Genomic DNA, 19636 nt, shown 5'->3' on the forward strand with positions numbered 1-19636 from the left:
AAAGCATCTAAACCAGTTACTTCCATTATAATCCAGAATTCAGCCAAACCCATCAAGAGATCAATTTTCACTATTTTTCCCATGTGTTTCAGAGAATGAAATAAACATTCTGCATGATACTTATACTTATACCTTGATATTTTTGATATTAATATAATAGAAATGAGATACAGAACTTTCTGAAGCCAGAATTCCCCTAAATTATTTATCTTCTTCATGCTCATGTCACATATTTCTTTTGTTAATTGCTTTTTCTTCCTGGACTTTGGGCCAATATTCAGTGATGAGACTAAAAGAGGTTCTCTCCTACATGTGGTTACAGGCCTTATGGACAGCACTGCCTTTGTTCCATCACAGTTAAAGCAGGGTAATAACGAGGAAGGGATGATAGCCCCTCATGAGTACGTATATAGCAAGAGGGAAGCAAAGGCACACACTGCCTAATGCTTACACTCATACCTACTTTATGTGTACAGGACCCTTTACTGCTAGAGGAAAAACCTGACACTCTCCTTCACAGTCAGAGAATTCAAGTGTACTAATTCTAGCCTAAAAATTATGAGTCCTGTACTATAGCCTACTTACAATGCCCCTGTATAATAGAAGTATAATCTTTGTAGTATTTCAGGTACAATATATTTCTGTAGTACCCCACTTTTGGCAACTGTTAATCTTAAATTGAATAAAGTAACATTTTCTTGAAGAGCAAGTTTTAAATAATTTGCATCAAAGACAGCTCTATAATTTACCTAGATATCTCTGTTTGTGAATTTCTCTCTCCGTCAACTGTAAATGGTGATGCACCGGTTAAAAGTTCATACATTAAAACACCTAGACTCCACCAATCAACAGCCTGTAAAACAATAGTTATGTAATGAGAATAGAAAAGAACAATGAATAACACAATCAAGGAAACAACAACAAAAAACACAAGCAGCAAGCTTGATGTAGAGGTTAAGAGCAGCAGCATCTAATCTGGTGAGCCATGTTTGATTCCCCAATCCTCCACATGCAGCCAGCTGGGTGACCTCTTAGAGTGGTTCTCACAGAGCAGTCCTGTCACAGCTCTCACCACAGGGTGTCTGTTGTGGGGAGAGGAAGGGAAGGCAATTCTAAGTCACTCAGAGAATCCTTTGGGTAGTGAAAAGAAGGGTATAAAACCAATTCTTCAAATGGATAAGAACAGTAAAAAAGAATGTTTCTTTTTTCAGAATGGAACTATTTTTGACTCTCATTCTGCAAATATAATCTGCATTAATTTAAAAGAGAATGTTTAGAAAGTGCCCCCCAGAGAGCACTACGCTCTATAAACACCAACTATGTGGTGCTCCCTGGCCCCAAGGAAGTTCATCTGGCCTCGACCAACACCAAGGCTTTCTCCGTCCTGGCCCCCACTTGAGCTCATCACAGCACTGATAAAGATGTTCTGACCGAACAGTAATATCAGGGCTCTCTCAGCCTCACCCACCTCACAGGGAGTCTGTTGTGGGGAGAGGAAAGGGAAGTTGACTGTAAGCCGCTTTGAGACGCCTTCGGGTAGAGAAAAGCAGCATATGAGAACCACCACCACCACATCCTCCTCCTCCTCGGTGAACTGAGCTCCCAGAAGAGATCATGGCCCTGCCAGGGTTAAAACAATTCCGCACACTTGCAAAATGGAGCTCTTCCACCAAGCCTTTGGTCAAGGCAGATGAACCAACTCCACTAACCAGAGCCAGAGACCCCTCCCACCACAAGCTGCACCCTGCAGATGAAGAACTCAACTATGGTGCAGCCAGTAAGAGCACAGTTATTGAGCATGAGGTCACAGTGTCCTACCATTAAATGCTGAATGTTAGAGGTTCTACCATTATAAGTTATACCGCTAGAAGAAAGTGTTACATGTTCAAAATCATGAAGTTTCCTGTACTGTATCTCTAACTTTTAAATGGGAGGGCAGGATGCATATAAACAAACAAATTAATAAAGTGTGATACTGAATATTTCACAAACTGGATTCAAGATTTAAAGAAAAAATTCATCAATGCTGGTACTGTGGGCATATAACAGATTTACAAACTACCCGTAGAGCAAAAAAGACAATGGGCTCACAAACTTCTTTTAAGAAGAGTTGGTTCTTATATGCCTCTTTTCTCTACCTGAAGGAGTCTCAAAGCAGCTTACATTTGCCTTCCCTTTCCTCTCCCCACAAGACACCCTGTGAGTTAGGTGAGGCTGAGAGAGCCCTGATATTACTGCTCAGTAATAACAGCTTTATCTCTGCTGTGGTGAGCCCAAGGTCACCCAGTTGGCTGCATGTGAAGAAGCAGGGCATCAAACCCGGCTCACCAGATTAGGCTGTGCTCCTAACCACTACACCAAGCTGGCTCCGTACCACCTTCACAGGCCGCTAATCTTGTGATGGGGGATATTTAAAGGGAGCAGGTAGCTGTTTAACAGCTGAGAATGACAGCTGTGCCACCTGTTTTCTTTAAATTTCTTTCTAAACTGACACCTTTCCCAAGAGAGCCAGCTTTGTGTAGTGGTTAGGAGTGGCAGCTTCAAATCCAGCAAACCAGATTTGGAAATTTTCCTTATGACTGTTTTTCTCATTTTTCTCATTTTAAAATGTTGTAATCATTGACGCTAAGCTTCTATACTTTCTCCTCCTTAAAAATTTTCACATCAGCTACACAATTTGCTATTAACTTGAATTCTGAACCAAACTTCAAACCATCTTTTCAAAACACAGGTACAGCCAGCATGAGAAATAATATGAGACTCTGCAAAGGTATGAAGAGACTGGATGAAAGGACCACACCATAGTGCAGCCTATTTTATCATGTTTTATCAGATCCAAAGCATTAACTTATTAAAACTCTAAACTTACACTATTTACAAGTAAAGGGAAACATTGGGACAACAAGCAATGTTACACTAATTATTGTTATTTTAATAGTTTATTAAATTTTGGCCCTATTAGCTTTTGTTCCAATAAAATTAAAGAGCAAGGGGTAGTTTGCCTGCTTGCATTAGCAATATACAGAGCCAGCCGCTGCCTCTGAGACCATTATGCTGGCCTTGACTTCCTGCACAGCACAGCTGTATTACACAAGGGCCATTGTCTACACTGAAATGACGGGGGTGGTCCCCAATAGTCCTTTGCATGGCATCATATAACCCTAAGAGCCACAAGGGCCAGCACAAGCATACACCAGCCAAATGGGTGGCTGCCCAGAATATCACTGTAATTGTGCTAATACAGACTATGCTCATCAAAGGAATGGTCATTTAAACAAAATCTATCCAGTTCATAAGGTTTTGGAAATCTCTTTTATTCATTGTCTTCAGCATAAAACGCCTATGACATCTTCCATTTCTGAAAGTCACATAGAAATGCCTAATTCATATACTCCATTTAATCAGAAATTGTTCAGGGCCAAAAGAAGCTAGAGAAAACATACTTTGTCATGTCCTGTCTCCCCTCCTTTGACAATATCAGGAGCCATATATTCTATAGTTCCACAGAAAGAATATGCTCTCTCATTCTGAAAAAGCAGAAATGCAAAACAATAATCAAAGCACAAATTAATATCAGAGTAACAGGAAACAAGCATATGAGAAAACATACTTAATATTACTAGCACTTCTACTCAGTGCAAGGTGGCCTCTGAACACATTATCTCCTTTTGAAAAACATAAGTTTTACAAATCTATACCTTGCAACCTCCAAAAGTAGGCTCATCATTCACCATTGTAAAGGCCACACTAGCATCCTCAACAATGAATCAAAACTATAATTAGAAAAGTAATCCATCTTCTTGCAGACAAAATATTAGCACAAATCCTGTATAATTAAAGTTTGCTTCATGCATCACATTTGGTAGGTCATATCTCTTGACCAGAGCCAGGGCCTTCTCCTCCATCACCTCAACATCATGGAATGAGCTCACCAATGAAATTAAGGCCCCATTGGAACTCAAACAGCTCCTCAGGGCCTGCAAAATGAAGCTCTTCTGCCAGGCTTTCGGTTGAGACTGGTGCCAGGGGCCTCCCTCAAACCCAGCCCCTTGTGAAGCAACTCTGACACTCCACACACCCCGAATTAAAGCCCAGCTGCTGTCTCTCACTCTGACCTGATCTACTACCCTGTGTACAAAGTTCCGAGTTTTGACTTGCTGTTTGCTTGTTCTTGTTTATTACACCCTCTGTTCATACCATTATACATGTTTTACATGTACTGCTGTTGTGTAGGACCCTGAGAAGTCACAGTAAAGGGTGGTATATAAATCAAATGAATGAATAAAATAATATCATAAGCCTGTATTAGATAACCATTAGAATATCTTAAATGGCCTATGTTGTATATGAGACTTTAAGAAATCCTGAAGTTGAAAACGCATTCTCTAGGTTCTTTAATATATACACACAGTATGTTGTAGGAAGCAAACATTAATTTTCATGAATATAAGAAAAAAACTTATAAAAATCATTGAACACTATACATCAAGTTATCTAATTAAGAACATCAAGAGATTTTAATAACATTTAAGGACCACCTGGTTATTCAAACTGAGAGATCTTTACCACTACGGATGGGCATGAACTGGCTCACGAACTATAGTTCGTAATGAATTTTGGAGGGTTCAGTGTTTGTGAAGTGAAATTTGTGCCAGGTCAACCAGCAAGAACTTTCCAGCTGTTTATGGAATGTTGTGAATGGCAACATTTCCAGAAAGACTCAGCTTAATCTAAATGTTTAAAAAACTTCAATGTAATATGGGAGATGGAACTTGGGAGGGCATGCATTTGGGTAAGGTCCCCTGTGACTTTGATGTCTATGGCTTGCACAGTATCTGTTCTATATACTCCTGAACCTGCACCTATCAAAATGACTATTTTGATAGGCATAGATCCTGTGTAAACTAGAGACACCAAACTCACAGCATATCTCTGACTGACTCTGTACTTGTCATACAAGTTTGGTGAGAACTGGATTTACTGGGTCCAAGCTATGGCCTCCGAAAAGAAGGTGCCCACAGAAAAGTCAATTTTGAAAGGACTTTTCTGGGGCACCTTCTGTGGGGGATGTAAATCCTAGCAAACCTGTAAATCCTATCCTTGCCAAATTTGGAGAGCTGGTAGAGGAGAGTCAGCTAGATATTCCCTGCGAACCTGGTGTCTCTAACACATTGAGGGAGGTATTCTACCAGATCATGAACTTCACAAACTGAACCAGTGCATTTGGCCCCTAAAAGTTTGCAATGGTTTACAGTTCACAAACTAGGCATGCCATGAACCATGAACTGAACCTTTCCAGTTTGTACCCATCCCTATTTACCATATATTAAAAGTTTATTAATAGGAATCTTATTTTCTTTCATACTTGCTCCAAGGAACAAAAGCAGTGTACATGGCATTCTTCTCCACTTTACCATCACAACAATTTTGTGATATAAGTTAGGCTGAGAGGATGTTACTGAAACAAGATGATGTTGTTAACCTTGCTGAATGGGGATTTTGAACAGAGATACTCTACTACTCAAAACAGTCTCTCAGCAATTAAACAGCTGAGAAATAGGACCAGCAAACTTTCCAAACTGGTCACATTAACACAAGAAATAGGATTTATAAATACATTAATAATTAATTATGGATGCATGAGTTTAAGAACACTGAAAATTATCAGTGGAAGATAGCTGAATAGTGCGAGATGATCATTAGTAAAACAGAACAGAAAAAAAATGATTACAGGGATTACAGGGATAAGCAACCAGGTATTTGAGCTAAATTTCCTAGGTGTATCTAGGGATACCTAGATACTTACTTCATCACTAATGAACTCCTTACTCAAGCCAAAGTCTGTCAATACCACATGGCCATCAGAATCAAGAAGAATATTTTCAAGTTTTATATCACGATATATAATTCCCAACTGGAAAAGAATAAAATAAAATCATGACACAAGCAAATTTACGTATGCTCTTCAATTGGCATGCAACAATGTCTAGCAACACTGTCTATGTCAGGGATTCCCCAGGGACTTATAGAATCATAGAGTTGGAAGGAGCCATACAGGCCATCTAGTCCAACCCCCTGTTCAACGCAGGATCAGCCCAAAGCAAGATCAGCCCAAAGACTCCCTGGCCTTTCTACTATATCCTGCCTTAATGGACTTGGCCATACTTACGGCCGAGTTCTGGGGCTTCTTGAAGCCTGAAAAATATTTCAGGGCCTCCTCCATGGTCCACAGGTTGAAAAAGGCTGGTCTATGTCAACTGTGAGGAGAACTTACTTGATCCTAAAGTATATATTACAGACACAAGGCTGAAACCGCTATATCTTTAAACATACTGAGGCATGATCACTCAAATTTTAAAAGCCTACACGGTAACAATATAATTGTAATATTGTATAATCCTGAAGCTTAATCCAAAGCATTTCAGTGCAAAAGTACAATACAGAGAGTCACATTACATGCACATAAAAGCTTGTCTTTGTGTATTCTCTAGAAGCTTCCCCACTCATCCTGCACCATGCTGCAAACAATAGTTTTAAAATTCAGGTGATTCAACAAGCCTTTATCATCACCTAAGATATAATTCTCCTCATCTTCCTCTGTCAATGACAGTCTTTTTACTCTTTTTCTATACTTTTAAAATAACAATAATGAAAAGATGAAAAATGATTTAACCTTGTGTAGATGTTCAAGTGCCAATACAATTTCTCCAATATATATTCGTACTTCACCTTCAGTAAATCTCTCTCTTTGTGAAAGATGAGTAAAAAGTTCTCCACCATTTATATAATCTAAAATATAGACAAGAATATTTGTGGTTTTTTAAGAATTGTAAATAACTTTTTATATGTATATACTGGAATACATATTAACTAAACATTATTTGGCCCTGGCCCCCACCTGGTGGAATGAGCTCCTGGGAGAGCTGAGGGCCCTGATGGAGCTGTCAATTTTCCACAGGGCCTTCAAGACAGAGCTCTTCCTCCAGGCATTTGGTTGAGGTCAGGCAGAATGGAAGATCTTGCCCTTCCTCTGAGCATCCAACGGGAACAATATCCCTGGAGATGTGACAGCCCAGAGGTCTGAAGGATGGGGTTGGTACAGTGAGGACTGGTGGCGGTTGGGGGGAAAGTTTGAGGTTTTAGATTTGTATTGAACTTTCATTGTTTTTATTTAACTGTTGTAAGTCGCTGGAAGGTGGTAGGTCATGAGCAGCAGCAGAGAAATGGAATTATTTACATATAAATAAAATAATTATGCATCTGTATGGAAGCTGTTCAAGAGTTGCTCAACCCAATTACAGTTAAAGACTTAAAAGATCTGTTATTACCCCATAACTACATGTTACAGGCAAATGTTGTTAGCCAAACACTGATGGATCTTCTTCCCCCAGAACAAAAAACTGCGCTGGGATGGAGCACTTTTCACTGTAGAAGAGGCAGATGGGTAGAAATACTTCCTTCCTGCAACCTGTCCTCTCCTGACTACCTAGAAGCTTCCCAAACACACATAAGAACTGTATTGGGGGGGGGGGATAAAGTGGGGACAGAACTGTTCTGCCAGGCCTATGGTTGAGGCCTAGAAACAACTTATAGTGCTGACCTCCCTGATTACAACTCATCCAACAAATTGCCACCTAAATACATTTATTATTTCTTCCTTTTTTCACCTTGGAAAGGAAGCAGTGAAAAACTGGCCTATTTATTTTATATTTAATTCTTAATTTTAATATTTTAAAACTTACTATTTACTGTCTTATTTATGTATTTTAACCCTTTGTAAACCACTATGAGCCTCCAGGGAAGGGTAGGGTATAAGTGCAATAAATAATAATAATTTGCGGACGAGGTTAGGAACACAGAAACAATGAATGGGAGAGGGCTTTAAGCAAAATGTTCACCACAATGTTTCTTCTTTGCTCCAAAAAGCTCTTTCCTGTAGTGGCTTTTCCTGAAGGAAAACATGCAAATATAAAGACCTAAGAGTTTCAGCAATATATATTTCTGTGTAATGTATTATGGGATACAAAATATACTTATATGTAGGTTATATGACTAAACTAGTATAGATGATGCTACAGAGGGTAACCTAACGACACTACATAAAAGGAATCAGTGTCCACAAGGACAATAAATGTGTTTAAGTGATATCTACTTCAGTTCTTCATGGACTGTAGTTATGCAGAGTATCAATACAAACTTGACATACTATGTCTACAACACAAAAGTTTTTGATCATAGTCCTGCTTCCTACAAGCCAATCACATACGTACAAGCACATCTTAGCTGTCTTAGCTGACTTTCAATAAAAGTTTATGTTCTCATTGAAAACTTACCCAAAATGAGATGAAGCTTTGTGTCTGTTTGGAAAGCATAATGCAAAGTGACCAAAAATGGAGATTGTCGAATGTGCTCCAGTACTTGCCGTTCAGTCTTTGTATGTTCGGTTGTTTTGGCTTTCTGAATTATTGTTGCTTTTTTCAGTACTTTCATTGCATACAACTTGCCAGCATCATGACCACTTATTTTCCTCACCAGAAACACCTTTCCATAAGCTAAGAAGAAAAACAGGAGAGAAAAAGCTTTTTAAAAATATATTTGTATAAGAAATTAGGAATTTCAGTTTTCAATTACTCCCATAATCCCAAAATGCCTAGATCAGAGTTTTCAAACCAACTTATTTCCAATACAATATAATGCTTTCATGTTGGAAAGATAATGATTACAGACTCAAATTTTAACATCTTTATATCATGTTGACTGATGGAGAAAAAAATTATAAATATGTGTAGAAATGGGTTTCAGGGGTTTACCAGTTGAATAAATTTGAGAATTCAGAAAGGAATGTAATTTAATGACTGTTCAGTTTATGAGGCCACATAGGCACATTTTAGCATGTTCAGCTTTAATGGGTTACATTTAAAATCCCCTTAAGATTTTTAAAATAGATTGTGTTCCAAAATATTACTTAATCAAATTACTTTTGTAAATCATTGCAACAGATAATTAACAGTCTCATATCTTTATTCTTGAAGGAAAGATTATGCTGTGTGAAATATGCAATATAAGGAGAAACTGAAATTACAAGAGTACACTTGTAATATTAAAATAACATTAAAAAATAATCTTCAAACACACCCTCCGAAGAAAACTAGAATATTTGGTACAGAACAAACTCAAAGTTTAGACTTTAACAAACAAACAAACAATTCAGACAACACACAAAAAATTAGGCTTGTTAATTATGGGTACGAACACAACTTGCTGCTGTGTTTGAATGTTCAAGTCATTTTTCTTTCATTATGTGCACAGTGCAAATAAAGCCTTTTTGATTTGGAAAGCCCTGAGACAGGCCCATGCATACGATTTTTAAAGGGTGGTGTAACAATACTTTCAAGAACCTTCATGAAACTTCTTATTTCTTACTTTTTCTTAAATTTTTAAATTCTTTGTCTATTAAACCAGTTGCTGCCCTCTCCCTCTTTGGCAACCAACTACAACTGCTCAGATGGGGAGTGCCAGCAAAACAAAGAAGGAATGTCTCTTTCCACATGGCCAGAGCTGGGCTGGATGAGGACTCGCGGCTTGCAATTTGCAGAGGATCTTCAGGTGGCAGGCAGGCTTAAAAAGATAGATAGTCAGAGTGCCTGGCCTCCTTTGCTCCCATCCTCCCACCCTGTTTAATGTGTTATTTGGCTGTTGGCATGTTGTTATAATTTCCTCTTATTACTTTTGCTTCTCATCAGCTCCACCTTCCTGGGGACCGGCAGGTCTGATGGGTAGGGAGAGCTTGATAGGTGTGACGCTCGGACCCCACGAGCTGGCCTGCTGGTAGGGGTTACCCTACCCATGGGACTGTGGTCTGCTGGCTGCAGGATGGGGAGGATTGGCATTAGGGATCTACCCCATCTCTGGTGTGCTGCTCATTTGAATAATAATAAAAGCTGTGGCCTTATTTATTTAGACCCTGGAGGCATCTGGGTCCTGATTAACAAACTCCCTACTGGCACACTGGATTTCCAGAATCCTCATGACCTTTGGCAGCAATCTGCAGAAAGCCTCATGAGAAAACAGCCTGTTTTGCATAGTAGTAATCTGGGGTTCTTCCTCCCAAGCTAAGCCTTCCTCTGAAGAGTCTTCTGTTTCAGGGGCATAACCATCCTTCCTCCTAAGGCTATGTTCCATCTCAGATCATCCTCTTTTTCTAGGCTGAAAAGCTGAGCATTCCATCCCCCTTCCCCTCTTTGAGGATGCACTGGGAAAACAATTCCTTCTTGTTCAGCCCCCTTTGGAGGAATCCTTGAGCCTAGGAATGGCCTGAGAAAAACTGGACCCTCATTTCCCTTTGCATTTCCCCTTTAATTCATGCCATGGCATTGTCCCTGAACATTGTTCCTGAACAGGCTGATTGTCCCTGAACAGGCTGATTGGGTTTGGGCCTCATGGGTTGGCTGGAAATTCACCAAAGGAGCTGGGCTGGCTGCAGGAGAAAGGTCTAAGTCAGCCATCATATCCTTAGGCCACATGCCCTACGCCAGTCGGATCCTGGTCGCCATCTTGCCTCCTCCCTGGGCAAAAGAAACAGAAGAGGTCACCCAGATCTTACTGGCTCTGATGTTTGGAAGCAGTTCCCAAATTCCACAACAAGGATGCTCACACCACCAAGCGTGTCCACTAGTGAAGTCTACCAGTCACCCAACTGGAGGTCCCTGCAGCCTGGAGGCAAATTCACCTCTCGATTCCCACTAGCCAGCTGTGCGCTACATGTCACAGGCCCACAGGGGAAAGCAGGCCTCTCAGCTCACGCTCTCTCTGACTCCCAACCTGCTGGCTGATGGAGCCTCCTGCCCACCTGACACATGCTCCACAGGGCTTGTCTGGCTTACCACCATGCTGCTCCACATTCTTCTCAAAGCCAATGGTCAGCTTCAGTACCATGAGGCAGGTCGCCTCACACCTCCTTGGTGTTGGTTGGCTGAATTTGGCACAGCCACCACTTCCTTCAACACACTCTGAAGCTCACAGCTGGCCACCCACTCATGCCCTGCTCCCAGAAAAGGGGAGAAAGAAATGGTGGGAAACGAAAGGAAAGTGCACATCAGGCTGCTAGGGCTGGGCTGAAAAAAACTGGAGAACACTATGGGCCTTTTCGCACGGGGATCTTTGTTGCAAATTGTTTGCGGAATGAAAAATCGCCATTTAAAATAGTGGAATTCGTCGTTATGCATACCTGCCTTTGTAGTGGAATCAGTTGCGTTTTTTAGCGTTTCCCACAGGCTTCCGGTCTCGGCAGAAATCGCTAGAAAGGAAGCGCTATTGCCAAGTTCGTCCTGCTCCTGGCCGTCAAGCAGCCAATGGGCAGCCGTTAGCATGCTCCCAAACAGCCCCTTTCCCTTTAAGAAAGGTTAAAAAAAAAAAAAAACAGACCCATAGCAACGAATCTAGGTAGATTCGTTGCAACGGAGAGACCCATCCAGCTGCCTAATGTGAGCTGTCGTTTGATCGTATGATCGTTGCCACGCTGCCTCGAGTGATAAACCCCCCCCCCTCTCACGGGCCCGATTTTTGGCTGAATTAATGTGTAAAAAATAAAGGGACTTTATTTCAGCAAACGGGCTTTTATGTGGTTTGTGCTTAGTGACTAAAGGTAAAGGACTGAAGCCAGGGAAGCCTCTAAACAGAAAGAGGCTCGCTGGTGCGTTTATCCCCGCTCGCTCGGAGAAAAAAAAATGGCGATCGCTTCGCCGGAAGTTTGGAGGACAGGCTCAGGAGGAGGGACTTTGAAGAACCCGCAACAATGGTAACGCACAGGTCTTTAGCGCTAGTGTTGCAGATTGGTTGCAGGAGTGTATCGCTATCCGGAGGGTGAATCCACTTTTTGGGATTTCCCTGAAAGCGCTACAACGAAGCGCTTTTTGCGGATTGGTTTCAGGAGTGTTGCAGATTGTGTACGACGTCGTGCGTTATGGCAAATCAATAGCGTTACCAATTGGCAACCATTGTGCGATTTTGAAGCCGTGCAAAAAGCCCCTATGACAAGTCCCTCTCCAACAGGGATCGCAAAGCTGCTTGACCCTGCAACCTAGATGAGGAGCTTTGTCCCAGGCATGAGACTGCCCTGCTGGAGGATCACTGAAGAAGAGAAGACAATGTTTCACAGTTGCCAGTGCCTTCTGTTGACAAAAGTACTAGATAGACCCCCCTGATTAGCTTCTAAAACAGTAAGATATGTGACTAGATTATACTTTAGTAGTTGTATGAAAATGCTGATGAATGTGCAAGTGGCTCTAATATGTAGCATGACTTCAGCTACATTGTTCCTACTATTATATTTACTCAAATGCAAGACTAGAATTTTTTCCAGGTTTTCAGTTACAGTTATATCCAGTAGTAAAAAAATGCCTATAACATTTTAATGAGGAGGGTCCATCTTACATGATTGGCTTTCTCATAAATTCATATGCACAGAAAATCTACTAGCTAACACTAGGAATCCCTGTCATGGAGAAGCAAAACAGCAATTTATTTCAGAGCTATGTAACATACAAACACAGCTATGAGCATTATGGAAATCCCAAACCTGCCAGGAAAAGTTCTGCTAGATTTCTACTGAACTCTTGCAGGCATAATAGCAGAAGGTATCTACAGAAAGGACTAGCAATGGAGCAGTTATTTGAAGGAGTTAATTGTCCAACACAGGAGACAGCTAGTTAGGGGGAAAATGCTCCTGATTCCCAGTATCAATCTCTAAACTATAATTCTTTTTTTAAGATACTTTCAGAAATCTCATTAACAAATAAAAATAATTCTTACCTCCTGTTCCAAGAACTTTCAGAAGTTCAAAGTTCTCAATGCCCACCTTCTCCACATGGCCTGTCAAGTTTGCTAAGAAAACACAAAACAGTCTAGTTTCAAATCTCTATCTCTTCAAACACATATTGAAGTGCTAAACAAGACATTGCAAGAAATGGCACCACTAAAAAAAACTGACTTCACATTTAACTCCAGCCTTCCCAATATAGCCTCTAGTGCAGTCAACTTCAACTTTTCTAAAGCTGTGACCCACTGAGTCATGTGCTCCCACTACCGTAAATCATGTGATACAAAGTCATGTAAAAGAAAAGGGGGAAACTGGAGTTATCCCATCATTAGTATCAAGAGCCAAGTACCATGGGCCAAACGAAGAGGTAGGTACAGGAAACACTAATTGAACAGCAGGAGAGAGTAGTAAGGGACAAACCAAAGGACAATAAGTGTAAATGGGAACCCTGCAGATGTACAGGGAATGGCTCATATGCAGGAAACCACTAATGTACAGGTAAATTCAAAAACTAAAATCCTGAGACATATGAATAAAGGATTACGATGTCTCTACACTAATGCAAAAATTATGGGAAGCAAGCAGGAAGAACTAAAGTTCTAATAAAGGAAGGGATCTAACAGGCATTACAAAAACTTGGTGGGATAACACTCATAACTGGAATATTGGGATTGAGGTGTACAACTTATTTAAAAGGGACAGACAAAAAAGGGGAGAGAAGTAGCAATATATGTTAAGAATGTGTATACTTGTGAGGGAATACATGTATCCGAGCATGGAAATTCAGTTGAGAGTCTTTAGGTAAAAATAAAAGGTGTAGAAAATAGTAGTGGTATTATTGTAGGTGTCTGCTATGGACCAACAGGCCAGTCAGAAGACTTGGATGTGATACTCCTAGACCAGATTTCAAAGAGGCAGGACACAGTGGTCACAGGTGATTTCAATTACACATTGTCATGAACCCCGATTCATGCCTGTTTTGTTTCCTGCAGCCTGGCAAGGCCAGACCTTGTAAAACTATAAATCTGTCCACTGGCTCCATGCCTCCCCTGCTTTCCCAGCAGGGCGTTACTATCTGTTTACCTTATCAAACTGCTCCTACGACCTTGCAGAGACAGTGGAGACTCAACAGAAATGTAACTGTTGGACTCAAAGCCAAGCCATCTGGCCCAGCTGGGAATTCTTGCACCTTAGGTGCCCTGTGCTCTACGGCCGAGATGCCTAAGCCCCCCTCCCCTATTGACTGTGCCCTATAATAAGCCTGAGATGTTTACTGTATCTTCATAACTGCCAAGATCTTTGCTCCGTAGATCTTGGCTTTTTCCAGCAACTCTGTAGTATCCGTTTAATAAAGTTCTTCCTTGGATTTTCAACCGCCTGTTGAATCTGGGATGTCTCTTTACCTCGGACTCTACTAGCTGGGCTCAGCTTGATTGCTGACACCCAGATACCTGTAGGAAGACCAACTCCGCTAAAAATGAAAACCCAATAAGTTGTTGACTTGTCTGGCTGACAACTCCATTCCCCAGAAGGTGGAGTGGGCAAATAGGGGGTCCAAAATTTTAGATTCTTACCAATAGGGAAGAAATGATGAGGTGAAAGTAGTGGACAAACTTGGTAGTAGTGACCGTGTGATTTTGGAATTTACATTCTTGTGGCAGAGAAAAACTTTACATAGTATAGGCTGGACTTCAGGAAAGCAAATTTTAACAAACTTAATTAGAATCCAATGCTCAGAAAAACTTAAGGAGATGGGAGTTTCTTAAAAATGAAATACTGAAGGCACACAAACAATCCCCTTCAGAAGGAAAAATTGGAGGAACCTAAAGAAACGAGGATGGCTCCATAAACTGCTTTCAAAAAGATTTGAGTAATAAATAAGACTCATTTGGGAAATGGAAAGAGGTCCTTATAAGCAAGGAGTAATATAAACAAATATTCAAGGCTTATAGAGTGAGTGTTAGAAAAGCTAAAACTCAGTATGAGCTTAGGCTAGTGAGAAATGCTAAACACAAGAAAAAGGGTCCTTTAGTTATGTTCAAAGTAAGAAAAAGAGTAAAGGTAGAACCATTATGTGAACAAGAAAGTGAAATTATAACAGATGATTATGATGATGAAGAGAGGATAGAACTTCTCAATTTCTACTTCTCAGTCTTCTCTTGCGAGGGAAACCAACTTGGCAAAATCATATCACTTCTTGGAGAGGAGTGACAAGTGGAGTGCCTCAGGGATCCGTCCTGGGCCCTGGGTTGTTCAACATATTTATCAATGAATTGAGTGAAGGAATAGAGGGGGTACTTATTAAATTTGCAGAAGATACTTAACTGGGAGTGGTTGCAAACGGACCTGCTCAGGGACACGGCGAACCTGCTCCGAGGCCTGCAGGGAAGCTGAGGACTCAGCAGGGAGGGGGGCGGGTGGGGGAGGCCCACAGGGAATCTGGGGACTCAGCGGGAAGGGGGCCGGGCGGGGGGGCTGAGGGCCGCCACCGCACCCCCCCCTTTCAAAGCCTGCTCTTATGAGCGGGCTTTGAAGCCTAGTAACTGTCATAAATAGTCAACAGCGATCATAAACCTAGGGGCATTGTACATTGAGGCATTATTAATAACAGCTATTATGAGTATATGCAATGACAAATAGAATTCTCAGGACTAAATATTTAGAGGTCACTCATAAGACAGGTTGCCAAAAGCTACTCTGTGTGTGTGCATGTGTGTTATTTCAAGAACAAAAGCATACATTTCCGTGCCACAAAATGATTAGAAGAAACATGACAGGAAAAATCTTAATCATCATTAAACTGATGTAATTCTACAACTGTCATAATTTAAAATATTATATCTAATATTCCAAATATTTCAATAATTCACATTTACATTATTAAAACTGACATAAATACATTATTAAAATTCTCAATGCAGAACATGAATGCTAGAAACAAGAATGCTAGAAATATTGCGTGCATGACACACATCCTTATTCTCCATGGTTCCTCTATATATTTGTGAAACAGCCTCCGGGGTGGAACGTGTCCAGCTGTCCAAGTTGGAATTGGCCCTGTCCCTGCAGCTCCTGCCCTCTGTCCCTGGACTCTAGCCTTTTTGATCTTAGACGTGCCTCAGTTCCTGGAGCCAGCAGCAGGTAAGGCGAGAGGGCCCTGGGCAAATGGTCAGGGTGGAGGGCCTGCTAACAAGGGCCACTTGGCCAGCTAGGCTAGGCCTGTTAACAAGGGCCTCCCGGCCTGCTGACTGTCTGCTAAGGAGCTCTGTTCTGGCCCTGCTAACAAGCTGGCCAGCTCCCGCCCACCCCACTTGATCTGGGTGCGAGTTGCAGCCCAAAGCCACGTTAAGCTGCCTGGCCGGGGGCCAGGGGAGGGGACCCTTTCAAGGCCCATCTTAGGAACAGGCTTTGAAGCTAGTGGATTAAATAAGAAAGGCATATATATACACCTCCTTTTATTATTACATTATTAAAATAATAGCTTGCCAAAGGAATGCACTTCTGATCCCTGAGGAAACAGACACAATTAATGCTAACATGATGTCAATGTTAACAAGATTCATTTATGAATAAAGCTACTCGTTACACAAATTAACATTGGCCAATTTACATGTTTATTTCTGAGGTAGCAAAGTTCTCATACTGTGATTTTACCACCCCATTTTCTCATAAGAAGTTGGTGTGAAACAGTAACCATATAAAAACTGAAGAATAACCACATCTGAGGGAATACTACAAAAACGTACTACAAAGAAGCATTTTATAGACAGTTTGCCTTTCAGGTTAAAACCACTATGGCTTTCCATCTAACACTGCCTCTGCCAGTGTTTACTTGTAACATCAGTAAGATCTATTCCCTACCCCCCAAATTCTCTAAAGCAGTGGTCCCCAACCTTTCTGAGGCTGGGGACCGGCAGGGCATCGTCCTGGGAAGTTTTTTACTGCGGGGGGGGGGCGGGGAGAGGGAGCCGCGGCCCAGCGCCATGGCCTTCGCGGCCCGACACCGGGCCGCGGCCCGCAGGTTGGGGACCACTGCTCTAAAGAGAACTGATTGAGATGGTGTTAGGAGAGAGTACATCTCAGCAATATGACCTAAACTGTGGGGTTCCGCAAGGAGCAATTCTCTTCCTGAAGTTATTTAACATCCACATGCACCCCCTTGTCCAGGTAATCCAGAGCTGTGAGATAGGATGTCATCAATACACTGATGACACCCAGGTTTATCTGCTGATGGACAACCATCCATTGATACCCCCAAACGCTCTACCCAGATGTCTGGAAGCTGTATTGGCCTGGCTCAAGCAGTCAACTGAAGTTGAATCTAGCTAAGACGAAGGTCCTTTGGGGCTGGGACAGCATGCCCCAAGTTAAGGTTTGCAATTCCCAGTTCTTGGCAGGGTTCAATTAACAACTTCGACCACTTTCAAGAGCCTGTTTGTGATCCTGGGCTCACTCTTTTGATGGAAGCCCAGGTCACAAAAGCTCCCTACCAGGCTTTTTACCATATCTGCCAGGTGCAGCAGCTAGCACCCTACTTGTGGTCACTCAACCTGGTCAATGTGACCCACACAGTGATGACCTCCAGATTAGACTACTGCAATTCATTCTATGGTCCAAAATGCAGTGGTCAGGCTCCTCAAAGGAATCAGGTGGAGAGCTCATGTTCAAGCAGTACTCTCCCAGCTGCATTGATTCCAAATCGAAGACCAAATCAAGTTCTGGTTTTAACCTTTAAAGCCCTACATGGTCTGGGACCTTCATACCTGTGGAACTACCTCCTCCCTCCAAGACAATTATGATCAATCACTCAGAACTTACTCAAGGTCCCTGGCTTCAGGGAAATAAAACTGGCCTCAACCAGATTCAGTGTTTTTTGAGCCCTGGCACCAGCCTGGTGGGATTCTCTTCTGAGTGAAATCAGGGCCTTGTGGGGCCTAAAACAGTTCCACAGGGCATGTAAAATCGAGTTGTTCCTTGAGGCTTAAACATATACTATCAATGAACTGGCCTCTCTACAAAAATGAAGAGCACCCAGACATAAGCAGAGATAACCCAGCATTGTCTCAAAGTACTAACAAAGCACTTTACTTCCATTTCTCTCTGAATAGAGGAACAGCAGTGAATCCTTGAAATGTTATACTGTTTTAAATGTACATTATAAATTTATAAATGTTTGAATTCGATTGTAAAACATCACTGTATCAAGCCATCCTGAGCCCCCAGGGAAAGCCAGCATATAAATTTCAGAAACAAATAAATGGCTTAAAATGAAAACAAACGTATTAAAACGCAACCATTATAAACAGAACGAGATGTTAAATCAGACCAGTACAAACAACCCATGATATAAAAACAGGATCATTGACACAATAAACCTAAAATGATACAATTAAATCAGTTCTCAAACCATGAAACAAAGATATAAATGCCGATAAGTCCCAGCAGAAAAGAAATGTTTTAGGCAGGAACCAGAAGGCGAGGTGAGTCTCATGGAGAACAGCATCCTAAAAGTACAGAACCACCACCAAAAAAGCCCTGTCTCTTATCATTGCCCACCATATCACTTCAGGTGGGGACAGAGAGTTCTTCTGAAAAGGACCTTAACTGGCAAGCTGGTAGAAGTGGTCCTTCATGTACCCCAACCCAAAGCAACTGGTAGCCTTAAATGTTAGAACCAGAGGACAGCCAATCTAGATTTTTCAGCACAATCATAGCCCAGCAAACTCTAAAGGCATTAAAAAAAACCCTGAATACCCTTTCAAGAGTGGATTACGTCAGTGGTTTTAAATCATAGTTTTACTGCACATTGTAATAAATACATATATTTTATTTATTTCTCAAAAAAATTATGTCACCCAACTTTCAGGTATCCAACGCTCTCCCATCATATGAAGTAAGATACAAAGCATAGCTTTGACTGCTATAAATTTTACCCATCTTCCAAGCCTTTCCTACCATATCAGTTCTACCCACCCAAAACTCCTACCTTCTCCATTCCCAAAAGATATTCTATCAAGCCATGAAGGCTAAAGAGAATCTTCAGACCCAGAGTAAAGTAATCTCTGAAAGCTAGTTAGAACAATTTCCCCTGCTGTTTGTCAAATCTCTAAATCAACTCTCCTTTTCTCATGTATTTGGATTTGCTAAAGGTTTGGGCACATAGAGCAAGCACCTTGTGGATTTTCTTCTAAGTAAGCATGTTCACTTAAAAAAAAGAAATGTAGGACATGCTTCATTACTACTGGAATAATGCACACAAGTTGTTCTACTCAAAAACATACATGGCCTTTTGTTAAATGGGGGAAGGGAGGGTTTTTAATGTTATGTTTTCTTTTGATTTGTACTCTTTTTACTGTTTAAATTACATTGTAAATTACCATGGGCTAGCTGGTCCAGGAGCTGTGCTCAGAAAGTAAATAAATCTGTTCCACTATATATTTCTGGTAAGGAGCTGGTCTTATGGCTTAAGTGCCTAACACCCACCCATGGCAGGTGTCCCATCCCTGAGTGCCTCCTCCTCCAACCAGCTTGCCTGTCTAGCAGCCAGCCAATTGCCTTCCATCACCCACCCCTGACCATCCTCTCCTTCCACTTCCCTCCAATGCTTGGAGACTGCAGATCCCTGCTGTGTGAGCGCTGCCTCTGCTGGTGAGTTCCCTACAGCCTGGAGCTCTTTCAGGTTCTGGGGGGAGGGGAGGCCATCCGGGGGGGGGGAGTTCTTCTACCACCCCCAATCTTGAGCCTGTTGTATCCCTGAATGCAACGGGCTTTGCCCCAGTAAATAAATAAATAACAATATACCTTGAAAATTTATTTCCC

General features: G+C 41.5%; 1 protein-coding gene across 3 annotated transcripts in view; it reads right to left on the reverse strand.

Moving 5' to 3' along the window:
• The window catches only part of RPS6KA5 (ribosomal protein S6 kinase A5), a 61634-nt gene that overhangs the window by 28659 nt on the left and 13339 nt on the right, over positions 1 to 19636 (reverse strand). For all 3 annotated transcript variants that reach the window (XM_077323485.1, XM_077323486.1, XM_077323484.1), the window contains exons 2-7: positions 12811 to 12882; positions 8334 to 8552; positions 6674 to 6789; positions 5807 to 5914; positions 3444 to 3527; positions 750 to 853 (exon numbers count right to left, since the gene is read on the reverse strand). In XM_077323485.1, coding sequence (XP_077179600.1) covers positions 750 to 853; positions 3444 to 3527; positions 5807 to 5914; positions 6674 to 6789; positions 8334 to 8552; positions 12811 to 12882 — 703 coding nt within the window. The remainder of the gene's footprint in view (positions 1 to 749; positions 854 to 3443; positions 3528 to 5806; positions 5915 to 6673; positions 6790 to 8333; positions 8553 to 12810; positions 12883 to 19636) is intronic.

This window comes from Paroedura picta, chromosome 2 (assembly GCF_049243985.1).
Source record: "Paroedura picta isolate Pp20150507F chromosome 2, Ppicta_v3.0, whole genome shotgun sequence".
In the NCBI taxonomy this organism is placed as follows: Eukaryota; Metazoa; Chordata; class Lepidosauria; order Squamata; family Gekkonidae; genus Paroedura; species Paroedura picta.